This window comes from Panthera tigris, chromosome A2 (assembly GCF_018350195.1).
Source record: "Panthera tigris isolate Pti1 chromosome A2, P.tigris_Pti1_mat1.1, whole genome shotgun sequence".
In the NCBI taxonomy this organism is placed as follows: Eukaryota; Metazoa; Chordata; class Mammalia; order Carnivora; family Felidae; genus Panthera; species Panthera tigris.
Genome location: NC_056661.1, coordinates 39,829,857 through 39,853,710, shown reverse-complemented (window position 1 = coordinate 39,853,710; position 23,854 = coordinate 39,829,857). Strand labels below are relative to the sequence as shown.

Here is a 23,854-nt window from a genome sequence, read left to right as displayed (position 1 = left end):
TCTAAAATCATTAAAATGTTCAAATTTTAACTGAATGAGCATTGCTGTTCTAAGCTGTTTGAATGCATATTTTCTTCGACAGAGGAAAAAAAGAGAGCCATGGATGTGAACCAACCCTGAGGGGTGATGTAACTGGTAACTAGTGGTGCAGGCTTATAACCCATGTCTGTAGTAACGGGGTAACAGAAAGTTCTCAAAGTAAACATTTTTGTGTGTTTAGTTTTGTGACAAAACCTGATCTGAATCGATGTCTTTATTATTATTTTTTTTAACATTTATTTTTGAGCGGAGAGGGGGAACAGGAGGGGCAGAAAGAGGGAGACAGAGGATTGGAAGCAGAGTCTGCACCGTAAGCGCAGAGTCTGATGCGGGGGCTTGAACCCACGAGTTGTGAGATGATGAGCTGAGCCAAAGTCAAGTCGGCCCCTTAACCCACTGAGCCACCCAGGAGCCCCACCGATGTGAGTCTTTTATTAGTTTCTTAAATCCCGCTTAGTGTGCATATTGACAGATTTTGCCAGAGAAATAGTAATGCATTTGAATACAGGGTGCTGCCCCAGATTTAGAGGGGGTTAAATAAAATATGTAATGGGTGTGTACCAGTTAACTTTTCTAAATTCTTTAAAAAGTCTGAATGCTGAAGTTCACTCCTCTCTAGGGGGACTTGAGTAACAGGTACTGGACTTCCCTGTCTGTGCATCAACAGCCAACAGCTACTGACTATGTCCATGTGCCAGGCACTGTGCGGGGCTCTCGTGTCTATCTGTTCCATCCTGGCATCTTTGCTGTTACTTGTGCACCTTTTACCAGTGGACAAACCAGTAGATGTAGGTACTGGTTTTTCAAAATGATATACATATATTTTTTTATTGAATGATTTTTTTAAAAAATATAATTTATTGTCAAATTGGCTAACATACACTGCGTAAAGTGTGCTCTTGGTTTTGGGGGTAGATTTCCGTGACTCGTCGCTTACGTACGACGCCCATTGCTCATCCCAACAAGTGCCCTCCTCAACGCCCGTCACCCATTTTCTCCTCTCCTCCACCGTCCCCTCAAGATTATATGTTCTAATGAATAAAACTAGAAGTTTGTGGTATTCTTCATGACCATTAAGGAATGAAAACTTTCAAAAATCCTTTGTGAACCAAAGGACACCCTCTCTGGGGTATTAACGTAGGTGTGTTTTGTGCGATAGTGGCCCCCAAATCTCACATAATTGGTGTTCCTCGCAGAGTTGTTCTGCATTCATGACTGCTCTGTGTATGACACCACTACCCTGTGCTTAAAAACTGAGTGATCATTTGACTAAGGTTAGTGGTGTGGGTGTCTTTCTGCTAGTGAAGCAATGAGAAGAAGCTGGAATGATTACTGCCTAAATACCTTTGAGAACATCTCTTCTGTTTTCAAGTGATGGACTTAAGAAACGTCAGCATTTTCTCAAAGAATGTTTTCTCACAAGTTTAGACTTTCTCTCATTCTGGCTTTGGATGAGAAAATATCCATGAAGTTTTGTTGATGGCTCGTATTTTACTAGTTTTTCCACAGTCTCTTTTTTCCCCCCCTTAAGTGAAAAATAGGTTTATTTTCTTTGATGATAAAAGCGATATATATTCATTATAAAAATATAACAAAGAAAGGAAACATGATTCGTAATTCCAAGACCCAGGTATCTGCTCTTAATCGAATAATTTAATCCTTCATGGGGGGTGGGATTTATAGTCGATGTTTTTTTCCCCTCCGACCGTGTACACGGCATATGCATAGAAACTTCCATATTTCATACTGATAATGAGAAGAAAAAAGAAGTGCTATTTGCTGAAACATTCTTTTTAACGTATCTCTCCCCTCCCCATCCCTTTTTTTCTTTCCTTTCAAAACCGCTGCCAGCCGTCAGGGCGCCCTTGGAAAACTGCCCCGGCTGCTCAAAGTCAGGGCCTCACAACCGGCGTCAGGCGGTGGGGGCTGCCAGGAGCAACCATCCCAGAGTCTCTGGGCGCCAACCCAGCAAGCTCCCAGCACCGCCGCTGCCAGCAGCCACAGGACGCTGGCTCACTGGCCCTTTTCCTTCCCGCAGCTGCACCAGGGACCCGAGGCTGTTGTCTCCAGGAGGCCTACTGGCCAGATGTGCACACAGTTCATTTTCTCCCTGGAGGGTCTCTGCCATAGTGATGCCAAAATTTAACATAAGCCTGATTTTCATCCTGCATGACCTTTTCTTGGCAATGCCCACTTTAAATGGTTCGACTGACAGTGGCCGTAGCAGAATCACCACTGTTCTGGTATGGCCGAACACTTCCCATCTTCCTATCTTTCTACCTTTGGTTGGTTGATGCCCTAGATGGATTTCTCTTCCCCCACGCTAACTTGGCTTTGTAGTTCCTTTCGGTTCCTCTTGAGAGTCCGGTTTGAACAGGGCCACTGTGTATGACCGTGCGTAGGACGAGCCTGGTGGGACTTGTACTGCTGGGGATGTTCGTGTTCTTTGGGGTACAGACTGCATAGCTACATGTGGAGGCCCTGAGTCTGGAAGCAAGAGGGGAGAGGAGGGAGAGAGGAAGGACAGCTGCATTCTTACTGTCTAATTCTTACTCTCATGAGAGCAGAGATCTGGTGCGTATATTTATTTCTGGATCTCTAGCACCCCAGGCAGTCCCTCATACAGTATTTGCTGAATGAATGATTTAATACTGAAGGCCAGGAACAGTGCCAGGGATACAGTGAGGAAAAATATTGACCAGACTCCTGTCCTCATGGAATCTTCTAGTGGGAAGCTAGTCCGTAATCCTGTAAACAACAAATAAACTAGAGAATTTCAGATAGTGACAAGTGAAGGAACGGTTGGGGTAATGTGGGAGACTGTGGGGTACTCCTTTGGTGAGGATGCCCAGAGAAGGCCCCTTTGAGGAGCGACATTTGCACTGAGTCTTGAATGGTGAGAAGTGTATTGTAAATGCAAAGTCTCAGGGTTTTAGAAAGGGAAGGAAGCCTGATATGTGGCTTGGGGGATTTGAGCCAGAAGAGGAAGGTAGGAGGTGGGCGTGAAGTATAGGACAGGGGCTAGATTGTGCAGAGCTGTGGGGAAAGTCTGGGTTTATTCTCAGTGCAATTAGTATTTTGAAATGCCTGTGGTTCCCTTAGTCCGTTTATCCTCTGAAATGTAGTTACCTACAGAAATTCCCAGATTCTACCCCATTTGTGACCTTATATCTGGTTCAGGTGAAGTAATGAAGCAGCACATTTTAATCCCTATTTTTCTCTTTTTATTGCTACTGGCAAGTGAGGACATGGAAGGGGAAGGAGGACAGGTATTCCCAGTAGGAAGTTGGACAGTGAGTGCAGGGAACAGCATGCAATAGGGAGACACAGAGGAACGAAGCTAATTATTGAATGTATTAAGCCTTGTACTTGATGCTTTACTCGTATTATTTCATTTAATCCTCATAACAGCCTGTGGTAGACAGAATGATGCTCCTTCCCTCCCCATTCCCTGGCATGTCTGTGTGTGCCAGTCCCTGGAACATGTGAACATATTGCATTATGTGGCAGAAGGGACTTTGCACGTACAATTAAGTTAAGGATCTTGTGATGGGGAGATTATCCGGCATTATCCAGGTGAGTCCTATCTAATCACAGGGCCTTTATAAGAAGGAGGTAAGACAGTCAAAGTGAAAAGAGAGAAGGCCACATGATGATGGAAGCCGAGGGAGGAAGGGCATTGTCATGGGACATTTTTTTAATACACCTGCCAAGAAATGAGGAAGCTACCCTCCAAGATGAAAGAGGCAAAGCAACCGATTCTCCCTTAGAACCTTGAGAAGGAACCAGCTTTGCCTTCCCTTCATTTTAGCCCAGTGAGACTGACTCTGGACTTGGGAGCTCCACAGCTATAAGAGAATATATTTGTGTTGTGTTAAGGCACTAAGTTTGTAGTAATTTGTTATAGCAGCAAGGGGAAACTAGTCCCCAGCCTCACGGTGGAGGTGTCACTAGACTCGTTCACAGAAGGGAGGCTAAGATTCAGGGAGGATGCACAGTTAGACTGGAGCTGAGGTGTTTATTTTTTTTTAATTTTTTAATGTTTATTTTTAGTTTTGAGAGAGAGAGACAGAGCGTGAGTGGAGGAGGGGCAGAGAAAGAGGGAGACGCAGAATCTGAAGCAGACTCCGGGGTCTGACCCCGACACAGGGCTCAAACTGAAGAACTGCAAGACCATGACCTCAGCTGAAATTGGACGCTTAACCGACTGAGCCACCCAGGCGCCCCTGGAGCTGGGTTTTAATTTCAGTTTGTCTGACTACAGATTCACATTTTTTCTGCTTCATTGGGCTGCTTTCAGAAGTGAGTGAGTGAGTGAGTGAGTGAATGAGTACATGTATGTATGTGCAAGGAACTCCTTGGGGCTAGTAGGGAACCAAATGTGTGACTTAAGGGTGCTGGGAAGAAGGACTTGGGGTCTATGGGCAGGAAACGGCTCTCATGGTAGCCATCTGGCTGACATGAGTCCAGTGGGCCCAGTACAACTCGACCTCTCCTCCCAAGGCCTATGGTCAGCACCTTTTCTGGCTATGTGCCTGGAGGACTTCATTTCAGGCAGGTGAAGAAGAGGGGAAGAGTCCAGATTGTCCTGCTTGGGGGAAGAGATGTTTGTGGTGGGTTGCAATGGAACTCTGAAAGCATTTTTTCATGGAAACATTGCCACAGGGTTGTATGCCCTTTGAATGGAGAGTACTCTATTTAAAGTTTATTATAAGTGGAATAAACTTGTGGGTTACCATGAGCACATAAATACTGGTTTTAATAGTATTTCTATAGGGAAATATATTCTTAATCTCCCAAAAGTGAATTGTAAGGGAACTTTTGGAATGCAAAATTTTATTTGGGGACAGCCAAGAATCTGGTTTTTGCCTGGAATGTTTGTAGTTAGAAGTATTAACGTATTCTGGACGTGACATCCAAAAAGTTTTCTGGGCCCTTTCATTGTATTAGAATGTGCTTAGGTTAAATGTTGTTGATATTACTTGAGCTAAGTGGATTGTGATAGGAATGAGAATTTTTTTTTTTTCAATGCAAAAATTTGGATTGTGTGGGGAGTGTTTATCTTAGTGTCTCCTTGGCTCCTTTAGCTTATTGTAGCTCATTTCTTTGTGGTGAGGTTGCCTCACGGCTCTCGACTTTAAGCTCGATTATTAGGCACTAACCTGTCATTCCATTTGCCAGTCTGTTTTCAGTTTCCCTCCATGACTCTTTCGAGTAATTTCCCTGGATTTCTTTTTAGTTAAGGTTCTTTAAGTTTCTATACTTCTCATTTGTGGTCAGTAATTGGAATGAGGAGGTTGAAAAAAAGATGTCGCTATAGGGATATGTTGCATTGTATGAGGTTTTTTGGCTTCATAATTCTAATAATAATAAAAAAAGATTATATGGTTTCCTAGACAGTTTTCCTACTATACCTATTTTCTGTAGGATTTGACCTAAGAAACATGCTCTGTATCAGTGTGTGTATACATCAGTGAAGACTTTTATGGTAAAATTGAATATCAATTAGGATTAGATTTTTAAGTTTGCAGATAGAAAGTAATGTGCATCAAAATTGCCCTTAAAAATTCTTAAATATGCTCATAAAGTAGAACACACACAGTTTTATATGTAAGTTTTATTTGGAAATCCTTATTTGAGACCAGCTGAGTTAGTCCTTAGGAAGAAACAAAAGGAAAGTCTGCATGTAGATGTTCAAAAGTGATTAAAGAAGACAGTTTTCAGTGATACAAACAGACTTTATTTAACGCTTTAGGAAGTGAACAGTCTTCACTGGGAGACTTGGAAAAATGGGTGAAAGGCAGAAAATTTTAATGGGATAAAGAATAACAAGGAAGAAAGATAGGAAATGTCTGATTGGCTAAGGCCACACAGTCAACCCTGTTTGGGGTAAGAGGGAACCAGGAAGTAAGCATAGCACCCAGGGTTGGCCTGGCTTCTGGAGACTGGCTGACTGGGTCTAGTGGATTTCTGGTCGAGCAGAGATTTATGGGCACACAAAAGTTATCTAAGGTTCTGTTTGCTAACATGGCAGGAGCATCTCCATCTTCCAGTCTAGAAATGTATTTAGGGGCGCCTGGGTGGCTCAGTCAGTTAAGGGTGCGACTACAGCTCAGGTCATGATCTCACGGTCTGTGGGTTCGAGCCCCGCTTTGGGCTCTGTGCTGACAGCTCAGAGCCTGGAGCTTGTTTCAGATTCTGTGTCTCCCTCTCTCTCTGCCCCTTTCCCACTCCCGCTCTGTCTCCCTCTGTCTCAAAAATAAATAAACATTAAAAGAAAAATTTAGAAATGTATTTAAACATGCTGTTAATAACTTTAAAATCTCTAGGAGTAAATGGGGAAGAGATGGAGAATTGAATGTTCCTGTTGCTTGCAGGGAGTTATTCTGTTTTTTGCTTTTTGTTTTTTGTTTTTTGTTTTTTGTTTTTTTTTTTTGTTTTTTTAATGATGAATGTTCAGGGGTGCCTGAGTGGCTCAGTCAGTTAAGTGTCCGACTTCGGCTCAGGTTGTGATCTCATGGTTCGTGCGTTTGAGCCCTACATCAGGCTCTGTGCTGACAGTTCGGAGCCTGGAGCCTCCTGTGGGTTCTGTGTCTCTCTCTCTCTGCCTCTCCTCCGCTCGTGCTCTGTCTCTGTCTCTCTCTCAAGATTAAATATACATTAAAAAAATTTATGATGAACGTTTATGTCTCTGATATATATTGATCACTTGTTGTACGAATTAAATGAGATAACTTATGTGAAAACTTCTAACAGGGAAGCAGTAGGTGTTTAACAAACATTTGCTGGATTTGAATCTACATGTCACAGGTAGTATTACGGCCTGCTGATCAGATTGTTCCTTTGTTTTGGCCTTTCGTGCAAAATTAGATTTTTCGATGACAAAATAGGAGATAGCAATTATTCTTTCTTTTCTGGGTGTTCTTAGGATGAATTGAGTGATGTTATTGATATTAAGGATCCAGATTTCACTCCTGCACCTGAACGAAGGCAGAAACGCCTGGATGCTGAGCTGGCCAAGTTTGATCCTGATCATTATCTGTGAGTATTGAGTTTTTTGAGCGTTTAATTGACCTGACGTTGATTTGAAAATTTTTGGAGTGCCTTTTTAACTATGCTAGGCCTGTGGTTTTGGGATTCTTGAAATTAGTGATGGCTCAGAACCTTAATTGACTTTTGAATTAACCTACGAAGTGTTAAGCCTCTGTGATCTTTCTAAGATATCATTCCAGCATCGGAGAACTCTTAATGTACTTCTTAAAGTTTTTCCTTGCCAGGCTTAAAAGTAGAACACTGCATTCGTGAGAATATTTATAGTTCTTCTCAGTAGACTTTTTGTTGTAATTAATGGTCTATGTAAATGAAAAGATGTTTCAGTTTTTTTTTAAGAATTTGAATCTACATTTACTACATTTCTTGGCTGATCCAGGGTTTTACCAACACTTCATCTCTGAGCACCTGTAATTGAAGATCTGAGTCTAATTAACAAATAATTGTTCATTGCAGTAGGGTATAAATAAGATCTAATTTTAAGTTTTGTTGTATTTCCCATCTGCCTTAATTGTGTCTTTTGCCATAATGTGTCACTTGCAGGCTTGTATTTGCCTAACAAACTTACCTAGTTGATGCATAGGTAAATAATCACTTGAGCATTGTGATGTCTCTCATTGGCCACAAAAGCAGTACTTCTTCCAAGTAAGGGATTGTCACCTGGCTTCTGTGGATACTCAGTTCTCTTAGGATGTGAGTCCTAGGTTGATGTAGGCCTCAATTATTATTCTTCCCAAGCTCTGGGCCAACAATTTCTAAACCGTTATACATGCAGCTGTAATCATCGTATTCCCTTATATTTGTATAGTGCTTTCAGCTTATCAAGTGCTCTCAAGTGATTATTTAAATCCGTTTTCACAACAGTTGGGTAAAGAAGGTTAAGGGACTTGCCCAAGGTCATACCACTACTAAGTGGCTCCGTCAGGACTTGAAAAGAGTCTTTCCATTTGTCATTTTGTATTTCCTTTTCATGTACACTATTTCAGTTTAACTGCTGTTACTCTTGTGATTAACATTCTATCTCCTGTGACACAGTGGGAGACTAATTGGAATGGCAGAAATATATCTTGTGATGTGCAAATGCATTGAGTGATGTGTAGTGATAAATGGTCAGAACTGTTCAACATCCTAGGGGGAACTGGGTAAGAGCAGGGTATGTTATATTTTGGAGGACATCTGAGAGATTCAGCTCCATTTATATTGCCATTTCTAATTACCTTTATCTCTCCAATTGTGGCTTTAAAGGTCCACTGAAGAGTAATTTGAAGAAACCTATTTAAAATCATGCTGAATATTTAAAGTGGGAAATTTCATTGTCAGCAAATTTCTCGGGCCAGCATGAAAACAGAATGAGCTTTACAAGAGTAAAATTTCAAGTGGGAGGGAGCTTAATTAGAAGAACTGCCTATCTCTTCTCTTCTAAAACTGGAAGAATAACGACATGGCCTGAGAGAATTAGGAAATTGGAATTTATAGTTAGCAGTGTGATATTATATGCAGCCCTTATTTTTCTCCATCTTCTGTGTTTCTTTATCCAGAAGCTCATTTTCTTTAATAGTATGCATGAGCTATTCTTTCCATTATTTAAAGAAGAGTTCTTACACGAGTGGTTTAAATTTAGTCATGGGCAGGTCAGAGAGTGGGAGCTGTGCGGTAAAGGTTCTTTGTGACTCCTCCAGTAACAGTAAGACTTTGGCTAATTGTAGTTTTTGTGTTACTTCTTACCCATTATTTATATTGGCTGACTGACTCACCCAGATGTGTTAATGCTAGTGAAGTCCAAGTAAAATTCTTTTAAATTTTCAATTAAAAAAATTTTTTTTTAGCTCAGTGCTTTTTAAATTGTTCTTAATGGTTAATACAGTGGAGGAAAAGGTTTGCTTCAATTTTTACCTACCATGCAGATAATACATTGCGTGTATCATGTTAGATATTTATGTACGTGAATGTAATGTACATGCGTAATACATAATATACGTCATTGTGAAGTATATGAGACTTTCAAGTTGTGTGACTTCTTACTGGTCGTGATGTCTCGTCACGGTGTCTGATATTTTACAGGCTTAAGGAAAACTAATTTTAATTCTATCCTAAGCAGAACACAATGAGGTAAATTCAGTATATAGAAAAATTCATACCTTTCAAAGGCACATATAAATGACTTAGGATAATAATTATTTTTTAGGTCTTGTGTTGTAAAATCTAGAGGCCATTCTGTGATGTTATTCCTTGCTCTGTGTTTTGCAGCCCAGCAGAATACTGGGCATATAACAGATGATCCATAAACATGCATTGTTTTTGATTGTCTATTTTTTGCTATTTGTAACTCCTTTTGGGCATTATTTTTACACTACAGTTTGTTGAAGGTATCTGGAAACATTCTTTAATAGGCCTTCCTGTTTTGCCTATCATAGCCAAGTTTTCATATTTCTCTTGCCGAGAGTGGTTTTTCTTTCCTTCCCTACGCATATTGTTTTTTTTAATTGTCAGCATATCTTTTACCTGAACCAATTCATAAATCTGCCTATGTCCTTCTTTGGGAGAAAATAGAAGAATTGAGTTAGCATTCTAAATATCTGTGAGATGAGAAGAGGTACAAAAATGATCCCTAGCATTTGGGGTGCCATTTTAAATTGTAACTTTTCAGTGCTGTAAATTTGTTTTAAGAGTTTGATACACTCATGTGGCTTTTGGATTAATTGAGGAATGTCAAGGCTCTGAGTACTAATGATGAGGCTGGGAAGAAGATCACTTGCTTCCAGCATGGCTCTTTATTCAAAATGGCAAGCTTAGGAAAAAGCATTAGAGGAAAATCTCATCGATTTCTTCTTTCACATATGCACTAATTTGTTCAACAAATCCCAGTTTGAATGAACTGCATGCCAGGCAGAGTCACACATACTGAGGATTCGTGTGAATACCACAAGGTCACTGCATTCATGGGGCTTACTTTCTAGTGCGGAAGGAGACAAGATTTGGATTGTGATAAGTGCTCTGAAGAAAAGTCATGTTGTTAAGGGTTTGGAGAGCGACTGGGTATTTGCTGACCTCCTCTGCTGAGTGTCCAAAATTGAACTCATCATTTTTACCTGGAAAGTCTTCCTGCATTTTCTGTTCGGTGGAGTGTACCATTTTTCACCCCAGTCACTCAGGGTAGAAACCTGGGATTTATCTTCGACTCCTTTCTTTCTCCACACTTCTAATCCATCCAGAAGTGGTACCATTTATCTCTTTGCTGTTTCCTTCACTCGATCTCTTTCTGGTCCTCCTGTATGTCTGGCTTAGTGCAGCAGTCTCATGACTTCGTATTTGGTGTATCCACCTCCAGCCTGGACTCCTGCAAATCCATCAACCATAAAACCACCAGTATCATGTCTTAAGTACTGAAAGTGAACATCTGCTTTAAATCTTCACTGGGTTCTCTATCAATTAAAGTATATAAACTTCTGCCTCCTTAGCATGGTGTAGAAAGTTCTCTGTGATCTGGACTGTGCTTACGTCTGGAGCTTCTCTTTTGCCTGTCCCTGTCTACCCTGTACGCTGCAGCAGTAATGAATTTTAGTTATTTCTCTGCTTGTACCACGCCACTTCTTGCACACTTTGTATTCATGATACTCCTGTGACAGCTGTTTTCTCCCTTGCTCCACCTGACTTGGATAACTTTTATCTTTTAAGACTGGGCTCCGGTGTCACCCCTGGCACACGCCCTCTCAGACTGGCAGAGGAAGCCCTGATCCTCAGGGCTTCCAAGTGACAGATCATCTTGATGTTACAATATTCTCTCTTTGTATCCATTCCCATTTCATCGTGGAGCCCTGAAGGGTCAGGAGTGTCTTACTGATCCTCATCTCCCTGATGCTGCATTTTCATGGGGCACTCGGTAAATGCTCATTGAGTGAATGACATTTAGAAACTTGAAAATAAATTTATTTTGGAAAGTAGAACATTAGTCAACTTCAGATCTTGTTCACAAAACTCTTGAACCATGGACAGTGTAAAGGATAAGCCATTACATTTTCAACTATTGGGACTATATTAGTGAGATTTTACTCAAAAGAGTCATTTAAACATTTTGAAATTTTTAGAGGGAGGGCGTGGAAGTGGTAGATTTTACAAGGTCTTGTTTTGGTTTTTTTTCCCATCACTTCTTCTAGGGAGACCCAGAATCATTTTAGATGGGCACTTCAACTCTTGACTTAAGTGTCGTCAGCCCTCCAGTACGTGGAGTCCTTTTTTCTCATTCTCCCAAGTTCTCTCTGGGTAATTGTGTGTTCTCCCTTGGTCTCCGTCACTGTCTAAATGCCCACGATTCCATGTGTCTCTCCTGAGCATCAGATTTGTGTGGCTAACTGCCTATTGCACCAGTCTCTGTATGTCCTGCAAGGATGTCTCAAACTCAGCCTGTTCCAAGCGGAAGTCTCCAGCTATTCTGTTTAGTGTCCCTGTGTTCCTGTCTCATCAGAGGGCACTGTTGTCCACTGAACTGTCTCAGCTGGAATGCTGGATATAGACCTTGACTCCTGGCCCCCTTTATGTCTACATCCTAAGGATTCTAGCCTCTGACTGTAGCTCAGATCCACTTTGCTCCATGTCCGTTGCTACTACCCCCTTCCGGGCCTCCATGATTTCTGTGCTCTGGGGCTTGCTCCTAGACCATATTCCAGACCAGTGAGAGCAGTGGGCCAAAGCACACTGATATGAGACCCATATGTAAAAGGTTTTAAGTGTCTAGTCATTTTTAGTGACAAATATCCACTAGATTTTTTGGACATGGCTTACAGTGTTGTTGTCACTACAGCGTATTGTTTTCAGCTATCCTCAACTCCCCTTTGCCCCCTTAAACGTGCCTTCTTGTTTCCTGGCCTTTGCTACCTATTCTTGGAGCCAGAATACTCTCTCCCACCTGTCTTAGTCTAGTTAACTGTTAATTGTCATTCAGCTATTGGCTTCAGAGACCTTCCCTGTCATCCCAGTGTGACTTTGCCATAGATGCTCGTACTGTTAGGTCATAGTAGTTACATAGCACTTATATTGTGACTGCTGGGCCCTCCTATGACACTGTAAGTTCCGTAAGGACCCTGACTGCATGTCTCTTATCAGCCGTGTAACCCCAGTGCCCAAAATGGAGTCAGTACTACTGTTGGTTGGCACAGGGCAGAGTCAGTACTTCCTGTTGACTTTTATTAAAGCATTTTAGCTGCTTACTTGTAGTACTTATCTTTTTGAAATATCTGTCATGTACCTGACAAAAATTGATAATTGACAATTACTATTTCAAGATCATTGCTATTCAGTTTTGTCCCATATGTACTTTTATTTCCTGAAGCATAAAAATGGAATGTTTATATTGGTTAATGGCTTGGATTCTGGAGTAAGACTTAATTGGGTCCAGATCCTGGCCACACTTCTTTCTGGTTCTCTGACCTTGGCCACGATGTACAAGTTTTCTGACCCTCAGTTTCCACCCATGTAAAATGGGAGTATTAGTAGTACCCCCTGCCTATGGGGATGGTGTGAAGATTTAAGAAAGTGATGGGTGAAAAGTATTTAGTGCAGTGCTTGGCATGTATGAAGAATTCAGTAAGTTATCTGATTTTCTAATCAGAAATTAACTCAGTTAATAACTCAGTTATCTGAGTTTCTAATTTTAGAAAGATTTCACTATCTCAGTTGAAAGAAAAAATATTTCAGGTCATAAAACTATCAGCTAGAAAATCAACCTGTGAAAACAACCAATTCCTTGAGTTTCTAATTAACTGACATATAAATGAATTTTTCACCATGAGTTCTACTTTTTTGTTGTTCTGTTCCCACGAATACCAGTTTTCAGCCTTGAATGCAAGGTGGTAGAATTTCTGAATAAATGTCCTCCAGGAACCTATTTTGAAGGTAGCAGTTATTTTGCAAGTTAAAACCCAGAAAGTGAAGTACACGCAAATTAATTTTCTCTCCTTTACAAACGTTGCTTTGTTCTTTTCCAATAGTTTTAAGCCAAGGGACTATTAGGACTAGCAGAGCTAAGTAAGAGAAATTGCATCTTGGTAGAAAGTATGAGGGCACATGCTAATAAATGGTGTGTGTGGGGGGGGGGGTGGGTGGGTGTGCAGTATCTTGTATTTCCTGTTGATTTTTTTTTTCCTTTGGTAGAATTAAAAGATTCTTTCCTTTATTGTAACCTTACCAGAACAGGTGGTACTTAAAAACCTAGCCCAAGTTCAGTGCTTCAGTCCATTTTGTGTTCAGATTTGCCTCATTCCATGCCAGTGCAGTACGGGGGTGGGCCTTCAAGGGAAGGACTGGTCCTTTCTCCACTTTGTTTCTGAGGAGAGCAGAAATGTCACATATCCCTTTAGTCTGACCCCAGCTTTCGTTTTATGGTGATTAGTGACCACTCAGAAAGTGAACACAGTGCTCATTTCCTTGATCTGTACTTTGAATTAACAATCTCTGTTTCTAATACCAAACATAAGGAGTTAAGATAAAATTAAAAGAAAAATGAAACTCAGCTCAATTCTATGTAACAAGCTCGTTGACTGTTTTCTTTCCAGAGCTGACTTTTTTGAAGATGAGGCTGTTGAACAGATTTTGAAGTATAATCCTTGGTGGACTGACATATATTCAAAAATGATGGCCTCTTTGGGAAAGAGTCAGGAGCAAGAAAATCATGCTGCATTAGGTAAGCAACTCAAAATTAGGCTAATTTGTTTCCCGTCTTCCCTGTTACTAAGCACACAGTTGTAATTCTCTCATGGAGGGAAGATATTCTTTTGGTTTGCTGATTTTGGAAGTGCAGTCTTCACCCCAGACTGGAAAATGCTACTCGATGATTAGACTGGTCTTGGAACAGTCTTTTGAAGTATAGTTGAATCATTGGGATCCTTTTAAAAATTTTTATTTTTTAAGTAAATTTAGGGACATGAACACACAGGACATCTGTAATAGTTGAATAATCTGCTTAAAAGATCTGAACATTCCACTGTAGTAAGGGCATTTGAGTATTAGCAATGGTGGGAAAAGACCTAGTTTTCATTCCCTTTGTCTGTTGATTGAATTGGATATGTCCTCTCCAAGTTTTTCATGATATTACATCTGTATGTTAGAATTATAACAGTTTCAGATAGATCAAGAGTAGAAGGCCCATGTTTTGCGGTATACTGATTTGGCTTTTATTTCTGTATTAAAAAACAGTAATCACTCTTAACAGTTTTAGGGTTTTTTCAGTGCATATACCAACATCTGAATATTAGCTGTAAGAAATTTATAAACAGACTCACACGTACTCTCTTCTTTCTTGACTTTCTCCAGTGTGTAGCACATGTTGTACCTCTTCCATGTCGGGCACTTAGGGTTCTTCCTGAGCTTTTAATAGCTGCCTGGTATTCTGTTGTATATTTTTATCATGATCAATGGACATTTGGGCTATTTATTACTGATGGGACGTTTGGGTTGTTTACAGTTTTTTGCAGTACCTTCTTTGGCCACTCAGTCTGAAGTAGCTGCAAGTCTATTGCCTAACAGTACTTTGATTCTCTGCATAGTAACGCGGTCGTCTGTCGTTTGCTGTATTTCTGTTGTCTAGCAGAGTGCCTGTTGTATACTAAGTTCTTGGTAAATATTTATGGAAGAGATAAATATCGTACAAAGTATTTTTGTAGTTCGGTTTTGTTAGAGTTTAGGTGATTTCTACCAGATGGAAAAACTGCTGCTTTAATCTTTTATAATTGACTACTGCAGTAGAGAAACTCATTTATAAATAATGGCTCTTGTTACATTCTTTTCAACAAATCCTTGGTTTTATATTTGATTTGAGTTTAAGAATCTTTCAGTGACCTCCCACATTATATTGACACATTTTCAGGTAGAGGATTGCTAACACAGTTGAGATAGGTAATTGTATATGCCACGTAGGTCTGCTTAAAATGTCTGCTCACTCTGAAATCATCAAGGCTGTCTGCTGGTCTCAATCAGTTTCCCCAAATTTGGTGCAGTGTTTTGATAAGGTGGTGCAGGTGGAAATTGGTGGTTGTGTAGTTAAGTTTTCTGTCCACAAGGGTGAGCTAGTTGCCCTAAAAATCAAGAAAAGGCATTACCTTTCTTTAAATTCGAACTTGCTTCACTTGGATCCTTTGTAGCTTGCTCTAGGTCCTGTTTTCTGTGAGAGCCAGCCTTTGAGTTGGTTCTCTGTGTGTAATTGTAACAGAAGATTAGACTAGTTCTTCCCTTTAACCACTGCCTCTCCTGTCCCTTCATCTTCATTCCACCTGTGACATGTATCCCGACTGGTGCTTAGAGAACAATTGTAGCCTGCTAAGCTAGTATGGTGATTCATTTTAAAAATCACCTTTAAAAATAGCAAGGACTTGTGATCTAAGGTAGAAGAACTTGAGCTCTGTGTTGTTGTACAGAAAGTACTTTTCGTAATGTGCCAAGTAGGGTTAAGGGTGGGATATAAGCTAAAGATGGGGTTCGGGCTTTAACACCTTGCTCCATCACAGACTAGTTGTGTGATCTTGCAACTTGGCAGGGTTGCTGTGGAAATCTTATACCTACCACATAGAGTTGTCTTGATGACTGAATGAGATGATGTACTTGAAATCCCTAGCATGTTGTAAATGTTAGAGGTTATTTTTGTAGACTAACATCAATGGTGGGAGTGCCAGAAATTGAATGACCTCTCTGTGAAATTAAAATTTTTGTACATTTATGAAGCTTTAGGGGGAAGTTTTTTGTTAATGAGATCTTTCTTTCTTTTTTTAAAAAAATGTTTATTTTTTTATTTTTGAGAGAGAGCATGTGCATGTGAACGGGGGAGGGGCAGAGAGCGAGCCAGAGGGAGAGAGAATCCCAAGCGGGCCCTGTGCTATCAATACAGACCCTGATGGGGGGCTCCATCCCACAAACCATGAGATCATGACTTGAGCCGATACCAAGAGTCAGACATTTAACTGACCGAGCCACCCAGGTGCCCCTGTCTTTCTTTCTTTTTTTCTTGGTCAAGTATTGGAGGTCCCCAGAATTGTGAAAATGTTTTGAAGTGTGTTCACCCAGATGATAATATGGGCAAAAAAAAAAATAAACCAAGAAATAAACTTTCAAGTCCTTAGCCTACTCAAGGAGCATGCTCGTGCTGTATTTTCCCTTCCACTTCCTCTTTGTTCTTTGCCTCCCTGGCCTCCTTCCTTTCTGTGTTACTGCAGTGGGGTGTTGCCAGGCAGATACAGCAGTGCGGGTGAGGGCTCTACCTTTGATTCAGTCTCATCATAAAATAGTAAGCTAGATTGTTTAGAGTTCCAGATAAGCCTTAGATGGTGAACTTTGCTCCCTGTCTTTGCCTCAGTTATGATTCCTTTGATTTTATGATTCCTATGATTTTCATTCAAGGCCTGAGTTACAACATGGAGACTTTTATTAATGATCCCAGTCTTCCTCCCCAAAGGCTTGTAAATGGAAGTGTTAAATGCTGTGCTCCTGCTGAGCTCTGGTTTCATGAGGATGGACTTACCACATTTCCCATGTTGTCTCTCCGTGGTTAATCTCAGCCCAAGAATCTTGGCACATGGTTGCATGGTGTGACACCACATAACATTTTTAGTCAATGAACTTCCTAGCGGGGACATCCTGTTTGGCACCAGTGAGTTCTCCAGTGTTTGTAGAGCTAACTGTCAGTGTCAGCTTTGAAAGTTGTAGCGCTGCGGGACTACCCATTTAGGCTAAAGGTTTGAATGCAGCACATTTTCTTCTGGTTCCCTTGATCTGTTTCCAGAAAGTATACAATATAATAGACAGATTTGCATTCCTCCGAGAGGAGCCGGATCAGGGATTATTTAATTGTTGCCCCACAGAAGACAGATATTTGGGAGGGGGATTTAGAGAGAAGGGACGATTTCAAAGTAACACAACTAGAGAATGTTCAAAGTGAAGTTAAGAAGGTCACTTTCCATTTTGATGGGAGCCCCTTTGCAGTCTTCACATGTACTGATTGGGTTTTTTTTTTTTAACATTGGGAGGTGGTCCCGGGCCATTTGCATCATGCTAGTGCACCAGTGTCTTCCCCAAATGAATTGAGCTTTCCGCTGTCTTTGTTTGACTGTAGATTATTTATAGAAGTATAATTAACCGAAATGTTGTGAACTGTATAGCAAGGCTGCTTTGTAGTGTAGCTTAGTCATACAAATGCTTGACAAATGTTACTCATGGTGGCAATCATCCAAGTATTGTTGGCACCGCATCTGTAGTCATTTCCATTGCCGCTGCTTAGTTAGACCTGATTGTGTGCAAACCTCCCCAAGTTCCCCTTTGGGTGATGTGATTTACAGCTCTAATCAAAAAGGCCTTGGGGAGCTCAGACTTTTGGTTTCTCTAGTGATTTCCTACTTTGTTAATATTGTTATTTATCATCTCTGGTTCCTTTGCTTGAATTTCAGAATTTAAATGCATTTGTGTATTATTAATGAGCTATTTAAGCCAAAATGGACTTGAAAACGTTCAGAAAAAGGTGGTGGTGTGTTTTAAGGAAAGGTTGGGGCACCTGGCATCCAAGAATTCGTAAGTACATTCAAGTAGGCTTTTCTTGCATACACGGTCTTGGAAAGTGACTTACGTTATGCAGAAGCCCTTACTTGTGGGTAATGGAACATCAGAACCTATAGTTCCTAGGTCAGTCTTTACAAACGATTAAGTGTATATACAGGTGTGATTACTTGAGAATGAAGGTATAAACATTTAGATGAGTAAATGTATTATTAAATGGTTCTGGGAATGCTTACCTTATGATTTAGAATTATCTGGAAGCAGAAGTCCTTATTAGTCAACTAGGATAAAGGCTTTTCTCAAGTGAGATAATATCATCATGAACACCTGGCACTTTGCTATTAGCTGAAGTAATGAACATCTCAAAACTATACCTATGAGAATACTGTCTCAAACCTTCTTATGAATTACTAGGGGACTAAAATACTTTGTTAGGTATACGTTCTTCATGCAGTGAATATGTGCTTTCTTATATTTTCCTTAAATCAGATTGCTTTAATTGAACTGAGAGCTTCTATTTAAATTAAGGGATCCTCACATTAGCCCTTCAATGAGACATTCTGCACCCAGTTTATCTGTCTTATTAATACTATTTCCAAATCCCAGTCTTTAAAGAATGCTTCACCTGACACCTACCTGCATTAAGTTTAAAAGTATACACATATCTTTATGTTGCTGCCAGCAAATTAAGCAAATGCATTCCCATCGTTGTCATTTATGTAAGCAGCACTTGTGCACATATATTTCCTGTTTCTTCTCATACTTTTTAAACATAGAATTTCTAACATCATTAAAAAATGGTTACATAAATGTATTTCAAGATCTGGTTTTTTGCACTAAGTAAATTTTAATGAGTAGAGGGGTATTGCTTCTAGTAATTTCCAATAACTGCGCTTAAGATTTTTTTCCCCCAGAGGATAGAGTGTAAAATGGCTGGAAGGAAGCCTTTAAACAAAAAGAAGCCATGTTAAAGTTAAGGCTCCTAAGAGAGGACAGAAGTGGGTTTGGGAAACTATGTGAAAAGGGCCCAGCATGTGTGAGGAAATCTCTCTCTTCTGGCCTTGTCCAGTTGTGATGAGCAGAAGGGCAGTTTTTTTGTTTTTTTTTTAATGTTTATTTATTTTTGAGACAGAGGGAGATAGAGCATGAATGGGGGAGGGGCAGAGAGAGAGGGAGACACAGAATCGGAAGCAGGCTCCAGGCTATGAGCCGTCAGCACAGAGCCCGACGCGGGGCTCGAACTCACGGACCGCGAGATTGTGACCTGAGCCAAAGTTGGACGCTCAACCAACTGAGCCACCCAGGCACCCCGCAAAAGGGCAGTTTTTGTTGAACAGAGATAGAAGGGATGGGGTAACTGGCTAGTAAGAGAGTGATTTGGGAATACTAAAAAGCAACTTAATTTTTGGGCTCCTAAAAGCATCACGGTCACCTGGTGTCTGTTTTAGTCTTCCTCCCCTCAGGGGCTTCCTGAGTTGGAGCTAGACACGTGAGCATGCAGCTAGTGACTGCCCCGTTGACTCCCTTTGGTTTCCTTCTTCGCCCTCAGCGTGGTCCTGTGCCTAAGTCCTGGGTGATGGGAAATGACTGAAGTGGTGTGTGCCCTGGCCCCGGTCTTTAGAAAGAAGGAGCTTGCCGTCTTAGGCTGCTTGCCCATTGGTTAGGAAATGGTAAAAACCTGGAACAGCTTTCTTAGATGCATAGTTGGAAGTCATATGATGGAGGTGCTGATGCCTCACCAGTCCTGGATCATTCACTCAGAATAGTAGTGTGGGAGACAAACTTCTGTTTCAGAGAAGCCACTGTGTTTTGGGGTCTCTTGGTTAGCAGTTTAGCCTGTCCTTACCTAAATGTAACAGGCAATTCTAAAACCTGAAGAGAGAGCCTTTTAAAGTTTTGTTTTGTTTTGCTTTGTTTTGAACTACGTTAGTATGAACCACTGGAACTGGAAGCAAAATATTCCTCTTTATTGAGCCTAACTTTTTAAGTGAATTTGAAACTAATGGTCTGATAGGGCATGGAACGAGAATTAAAGATTACTTTGCAAGGTAAAAGGTTGACAACCTTTTTTTTTAGAGGTAGCTTAAAATATCTAGATGCTTAAGTTTCTTTAGAAATTGCTCTAAGGTCTGAGAACAAACTGAGGGCCGATGGGGGGTGGGAGGGAGGGGAGGGTGGTGATGGGTATTGAAGAGGGCATCTTTTGGGATGAGCACTGGGTGTTGTATGGAAACCAATTTGACAATAAATTTCATATATTAAAAAAAAAAGAAATCGCTCTAAGGTAAGTAGCAGGCCATGTTTTACTTACACTAGCTAGGAACTGAGTACACTTATGTTGTTACTTGTTACTCTTTCTGTAAATCTTGCTTTAAGGTAAGATGCATTTTACTTTGTATATGTGATAATAACTGATAATGCTCATATTGTTTTAAAAAAAACTTTTTTTAACGTTTATTCATATTTGAGAGACAGAACGGAGTGTGAACTGGGGAGGGGCAGAGAGAGAGGGAGACAGAATCCAAAGCAGGTTCCAGGCTCTGAGCTGTCAGCACAGAGCCTGATGCGTGGCTTGAACTTACTGCCTACAAGACCATCACCTGAGCTGAAATTGGATGCTTAACCTACTGAGCCACCCAGGAGCCCCAGAAAATGCTCATGTTTTAATGTGAGAAAATAGATCCTTGACGATAGCTTGTCTATATTGTAAACATCAGAGGAAAGTTAGAAAGAACTTCAGCCTTATATACTTGCTTACCTTACCAATGTAGACATAAAGGTTTTGTTTTGTTTTTTTTAACTATTAGCATTCATTAAGTACTTCGCTTTTTTTTAGTCAAGGCAGCCAAATATTGGGTAAGGTGGTTTGTGAAAAGAAATAGCTTTTCTCTGTCCTATCAAAAATTACTGGAAATGGGGGGGGGGGGAGAATATTGTATTTACAAGTCACTAAAGCTGAAAATGCTTGGAAGTAATTGTTAGTAAGAAAACAACAGATCTATTTGACAAAGGTAATAGTTCTGTACAATGGGGAAAAGATGGATTACTGACCAAACTGTGCTGGTGCAATTAACTGTTTACCTGGAATTAACCAGAATCCTAAAACATGAAAAAATTGCTTCCAGATGGATTAAAAACTTAAGATTTTAGAAAGGAAACTGTAAATCTTACAGAAAAGATGAGAGGTTTCATGTACATTTCAGGAGTTGGGGAAACTTATCAGAGACTGTCAATCCAGAATCTGGTTTTGTTTTGTTTTGTTTTGTTTTTTTAAAGATGGACGTATTTGGCTACACGCAAAAAAATAGATAAATCAGTGGCAAAGGATCCCATAAACAAAGTCAGTAGAGATACAGTCGATTTGGAGATATGACTAGGGTTCATATCTATAACAGCAAGTTCTTAAAAATTTGATAAGACAAGCCATCCAATAGAAAAAAGTGGGCGAAACACATTGAATGGTTCGTTCAGAGGTTGCCAGCAAACCTATAAAATAATGCTTAAAGTTTAGCAGTTAGAAAAATACTAACCGCAGTAACAGTGGTATAGAATTGTATTAGGTTTCTTTTGCTGTGTAACCAATTACCACAAATTAGAAACAGTTCTAATTTGACTCATTTTCCATGGCTCAGGACTCGAGTTTGCTAGCTGAGTTCTCTGCTCAGCGTCTTATCAGGGTGTACATAAATATGGCCATCTTCTCTTTTCTTTTTTCATATGTGTTGGTAGCTATGTTCTTTTCTGGACCTCAGGGCTCTTTTCCAGGCTCATTTGATGGTTGGCAGAATTCTGTTCTTGCGTCTGTAGAACTAAGGTCCCAGTGCCCTTACTGGCTGTCAGCTGGAGGCTACTCTCACATCTCACAGCCCCCCACACTCTCCTGCCAAACAGCCTTCTAACAACATGGCATCTTATTTCTTCAAAACCAGCGGTGAGTCTCTGGCTCCAGTCTGTTCTTTAAAGCGACATAATCATGACAGTGACTGATCACCATTGCCATATTCTTTTGGATAGAAGCAAGTCACAGATTCTGCCCACATTCACTGTGTCTCCTCTTAGAATTCTTCATACTACAGTCACTTCCTATCTGTTAAAATGGAAATGAGTAGGAAAAGCTATGATATTTATCGCTGGGTGGGAGGGATGGGTGTAGAAGGAGAACTTGTATCCAGGGCCATTAAAAAGGAGAGTTGTAGCCTTTAAATAAAGTATTCTTAAAAAACAGATGCACTTTTTAACCCAGTGAATTTACTCTCGGGAATCTCTTTTATAGAAATAAAACCTCCCAGTATCCAAGGATGTGTGGTAAGGACATTTATGCAGTCTTACTAGCACTGGCAGAAAACTGGAAGCATAGTGGATGCCCATCAGTAGGGGGAGTGGTTGGATAGAGCATACCACACCATGGAATATTCTGCGCCTTTACAAAAATTAGCTAAGTACCAGTTGACTTGGAGAGATTTGCCAGAGTTATTCAGTGAGGTAGGCTAGGTGGAAAAAAAGGATCGAATTCTATGGGTGGGGGAGGGAGGATCATATAAATTCCTTTGTATATGTTTATGTGTCTGTATAGCATTACATGATTATAGAGAAAAATATGAAATGATATATACTAGATTTTTAATGTGGGGGAGGCTGTTGTTGAAGATGTAGACAGGGTGAAAGCCAGAGAAGAAAAGACACACTGTTGAAAAGAACCACTGTCTTCCCACAAGTCAAATATGTGTGATGTGGTCCCATTTGTGTGTTATGTAGGTAATACTTTGTGTCTAAAAGATATTAATAGATACTTTGCCCTTAACATTGCCTATTATATGGGAATATTCCTATTCTTTTGTATAGAACTTTCAAAATGGATAATGAATATTTACAGAGTGCTTTATTTAGCCATTATGTTTTCTGTTCTCAAACTGTGTTATCTGAATTTTAAAGTCAATAGCTCTGGCATTTAGATGCCTTGAATACAGGACAGTGTAGCAAAAAGAGGGGGCATCCCGGAAGTAAGGAATAAATACTGTTTAGACATTTCTCCTTTATTTAGCTCTACTAGGGTTTGAGCAGATGCACAGCCCTTAATAAAACTGTGAAGCCTAGTTTAAAAGTTCCTTCTATATTCAGAGTTAAATTACTCTTATTTCAGTTTCTATAATCGAAGTTCTAATTTTGACAAATCCTCCGCACTGGGTTTTTTTTTTTTTTTTTGCAAAACTGAATGGAGTGTTTCATTTTTAAATGCATTTTTTTCCTAGTGTCTTTTTCTGAAGAAGAGAAATATCAGCTGCGAAAATTTGTCAATAAATCTTACCTACTGGACAAGAGAGCTCTTCGCCAAGTGTACTACAGTTTGATTGATATCCTTCTGGCATATTGCTATGAAACTCGTGTCACTGAAGGAGAGAAGAACGTAAGTGCACACGTGTCTGTGCATGTTGGCATACGTGAGCAGACTAAATCAACTGTAAGGCGTCACTCCTGTGGAGAGTAAGCCCTGTTGGGATGATTTATTTGGGGGATGCTCCTGGCAGAGCTGCACGTGCGTGTTAGTGGTGGGTACCGATGTGAGCACATATTGCTGGCTTGTTCTTTTTTCCTTCTCTCTCTGTGCATCAGTGTCTATCACATGGTGGAGTGGGGCAGTCAAGCTGAGGGTAGAGAAAGGATATCCTGAACGCTCATCTCTTTAGGAGAGGACTTGTTCAAAGAGGGCTGTTTCCATGTGACACTTGACATTGGCAAGAGGTGAACTTTACCATACCCGTTTATATTCTCTGGCCAAGCTGTCCATGAGCAGATGTGAGGTATATCTATTTTACAAAAAAGGGAATCTGAGCATTTTTCTGCGGGTGTCCCTCAATTTATATAGTATGTATGCTTCTGAAAAAATTACATGTAAATTACATTTTGAAAAACTTGAATCCTATCTTTTTTGCTATTTAAAGAAATCTTGTAAAAGTAAAACCTTTTGTAAAGAACATTATTTCTTAAATGGTCTTGTTTTAATAATATAAACATTTTTTGTATCTCTTCTTGATCCACATTTGATTTTATAAATGAAGAGTTTAACGTCTTTCTCACCTATTTCAGTGATCATACATTTAAAAAAGGCTGAAGAACCAAAAAAGTCTTTCCAGTCCATGTGCCCCTGCAGCTGTTTATATTTGTACTTGCTCAAGAGTTGTTTTCAAGCTGAGCATATGCTCTCCTTTTTTTTAAAATTATGCAGATAATTCCTATC

At 40.2% G+C, this 23,854-nt stretch overlaps 1 protein-coding gene across 3 annotated transcripts in view; it reads left to right on the top strand.

The window, feature by feature from the left end:
• Positions 1–23,854, top strand: part of SHQ1 (SHQ1, H/ACA ribonucleoprotein assembly factor) — a 100,579-nt gene that overhangs the window by 10,449 nt on the left and 66,276 nt on the right. For all 3 annotated transcript variants that reach the window (XM_007076627.3, XM_042979423.1, XM_042979422.1), the window contains 3 exons: positions 6,968–7,080; positions 13,638–13,765; positions 22,869–23,023. In XM_007076627.3, coding sequence (XP_007076689.2) covers positions 6,968–7,080; positions 13,638–13,765; positions 22,869–23,023 — 396 coding nt within the window. The remainder of the gene's footprint in view (positions 1–6,967; positions 7,081–13,637; positions 13,766–22,868; positions 23,024–23,854) is intronic.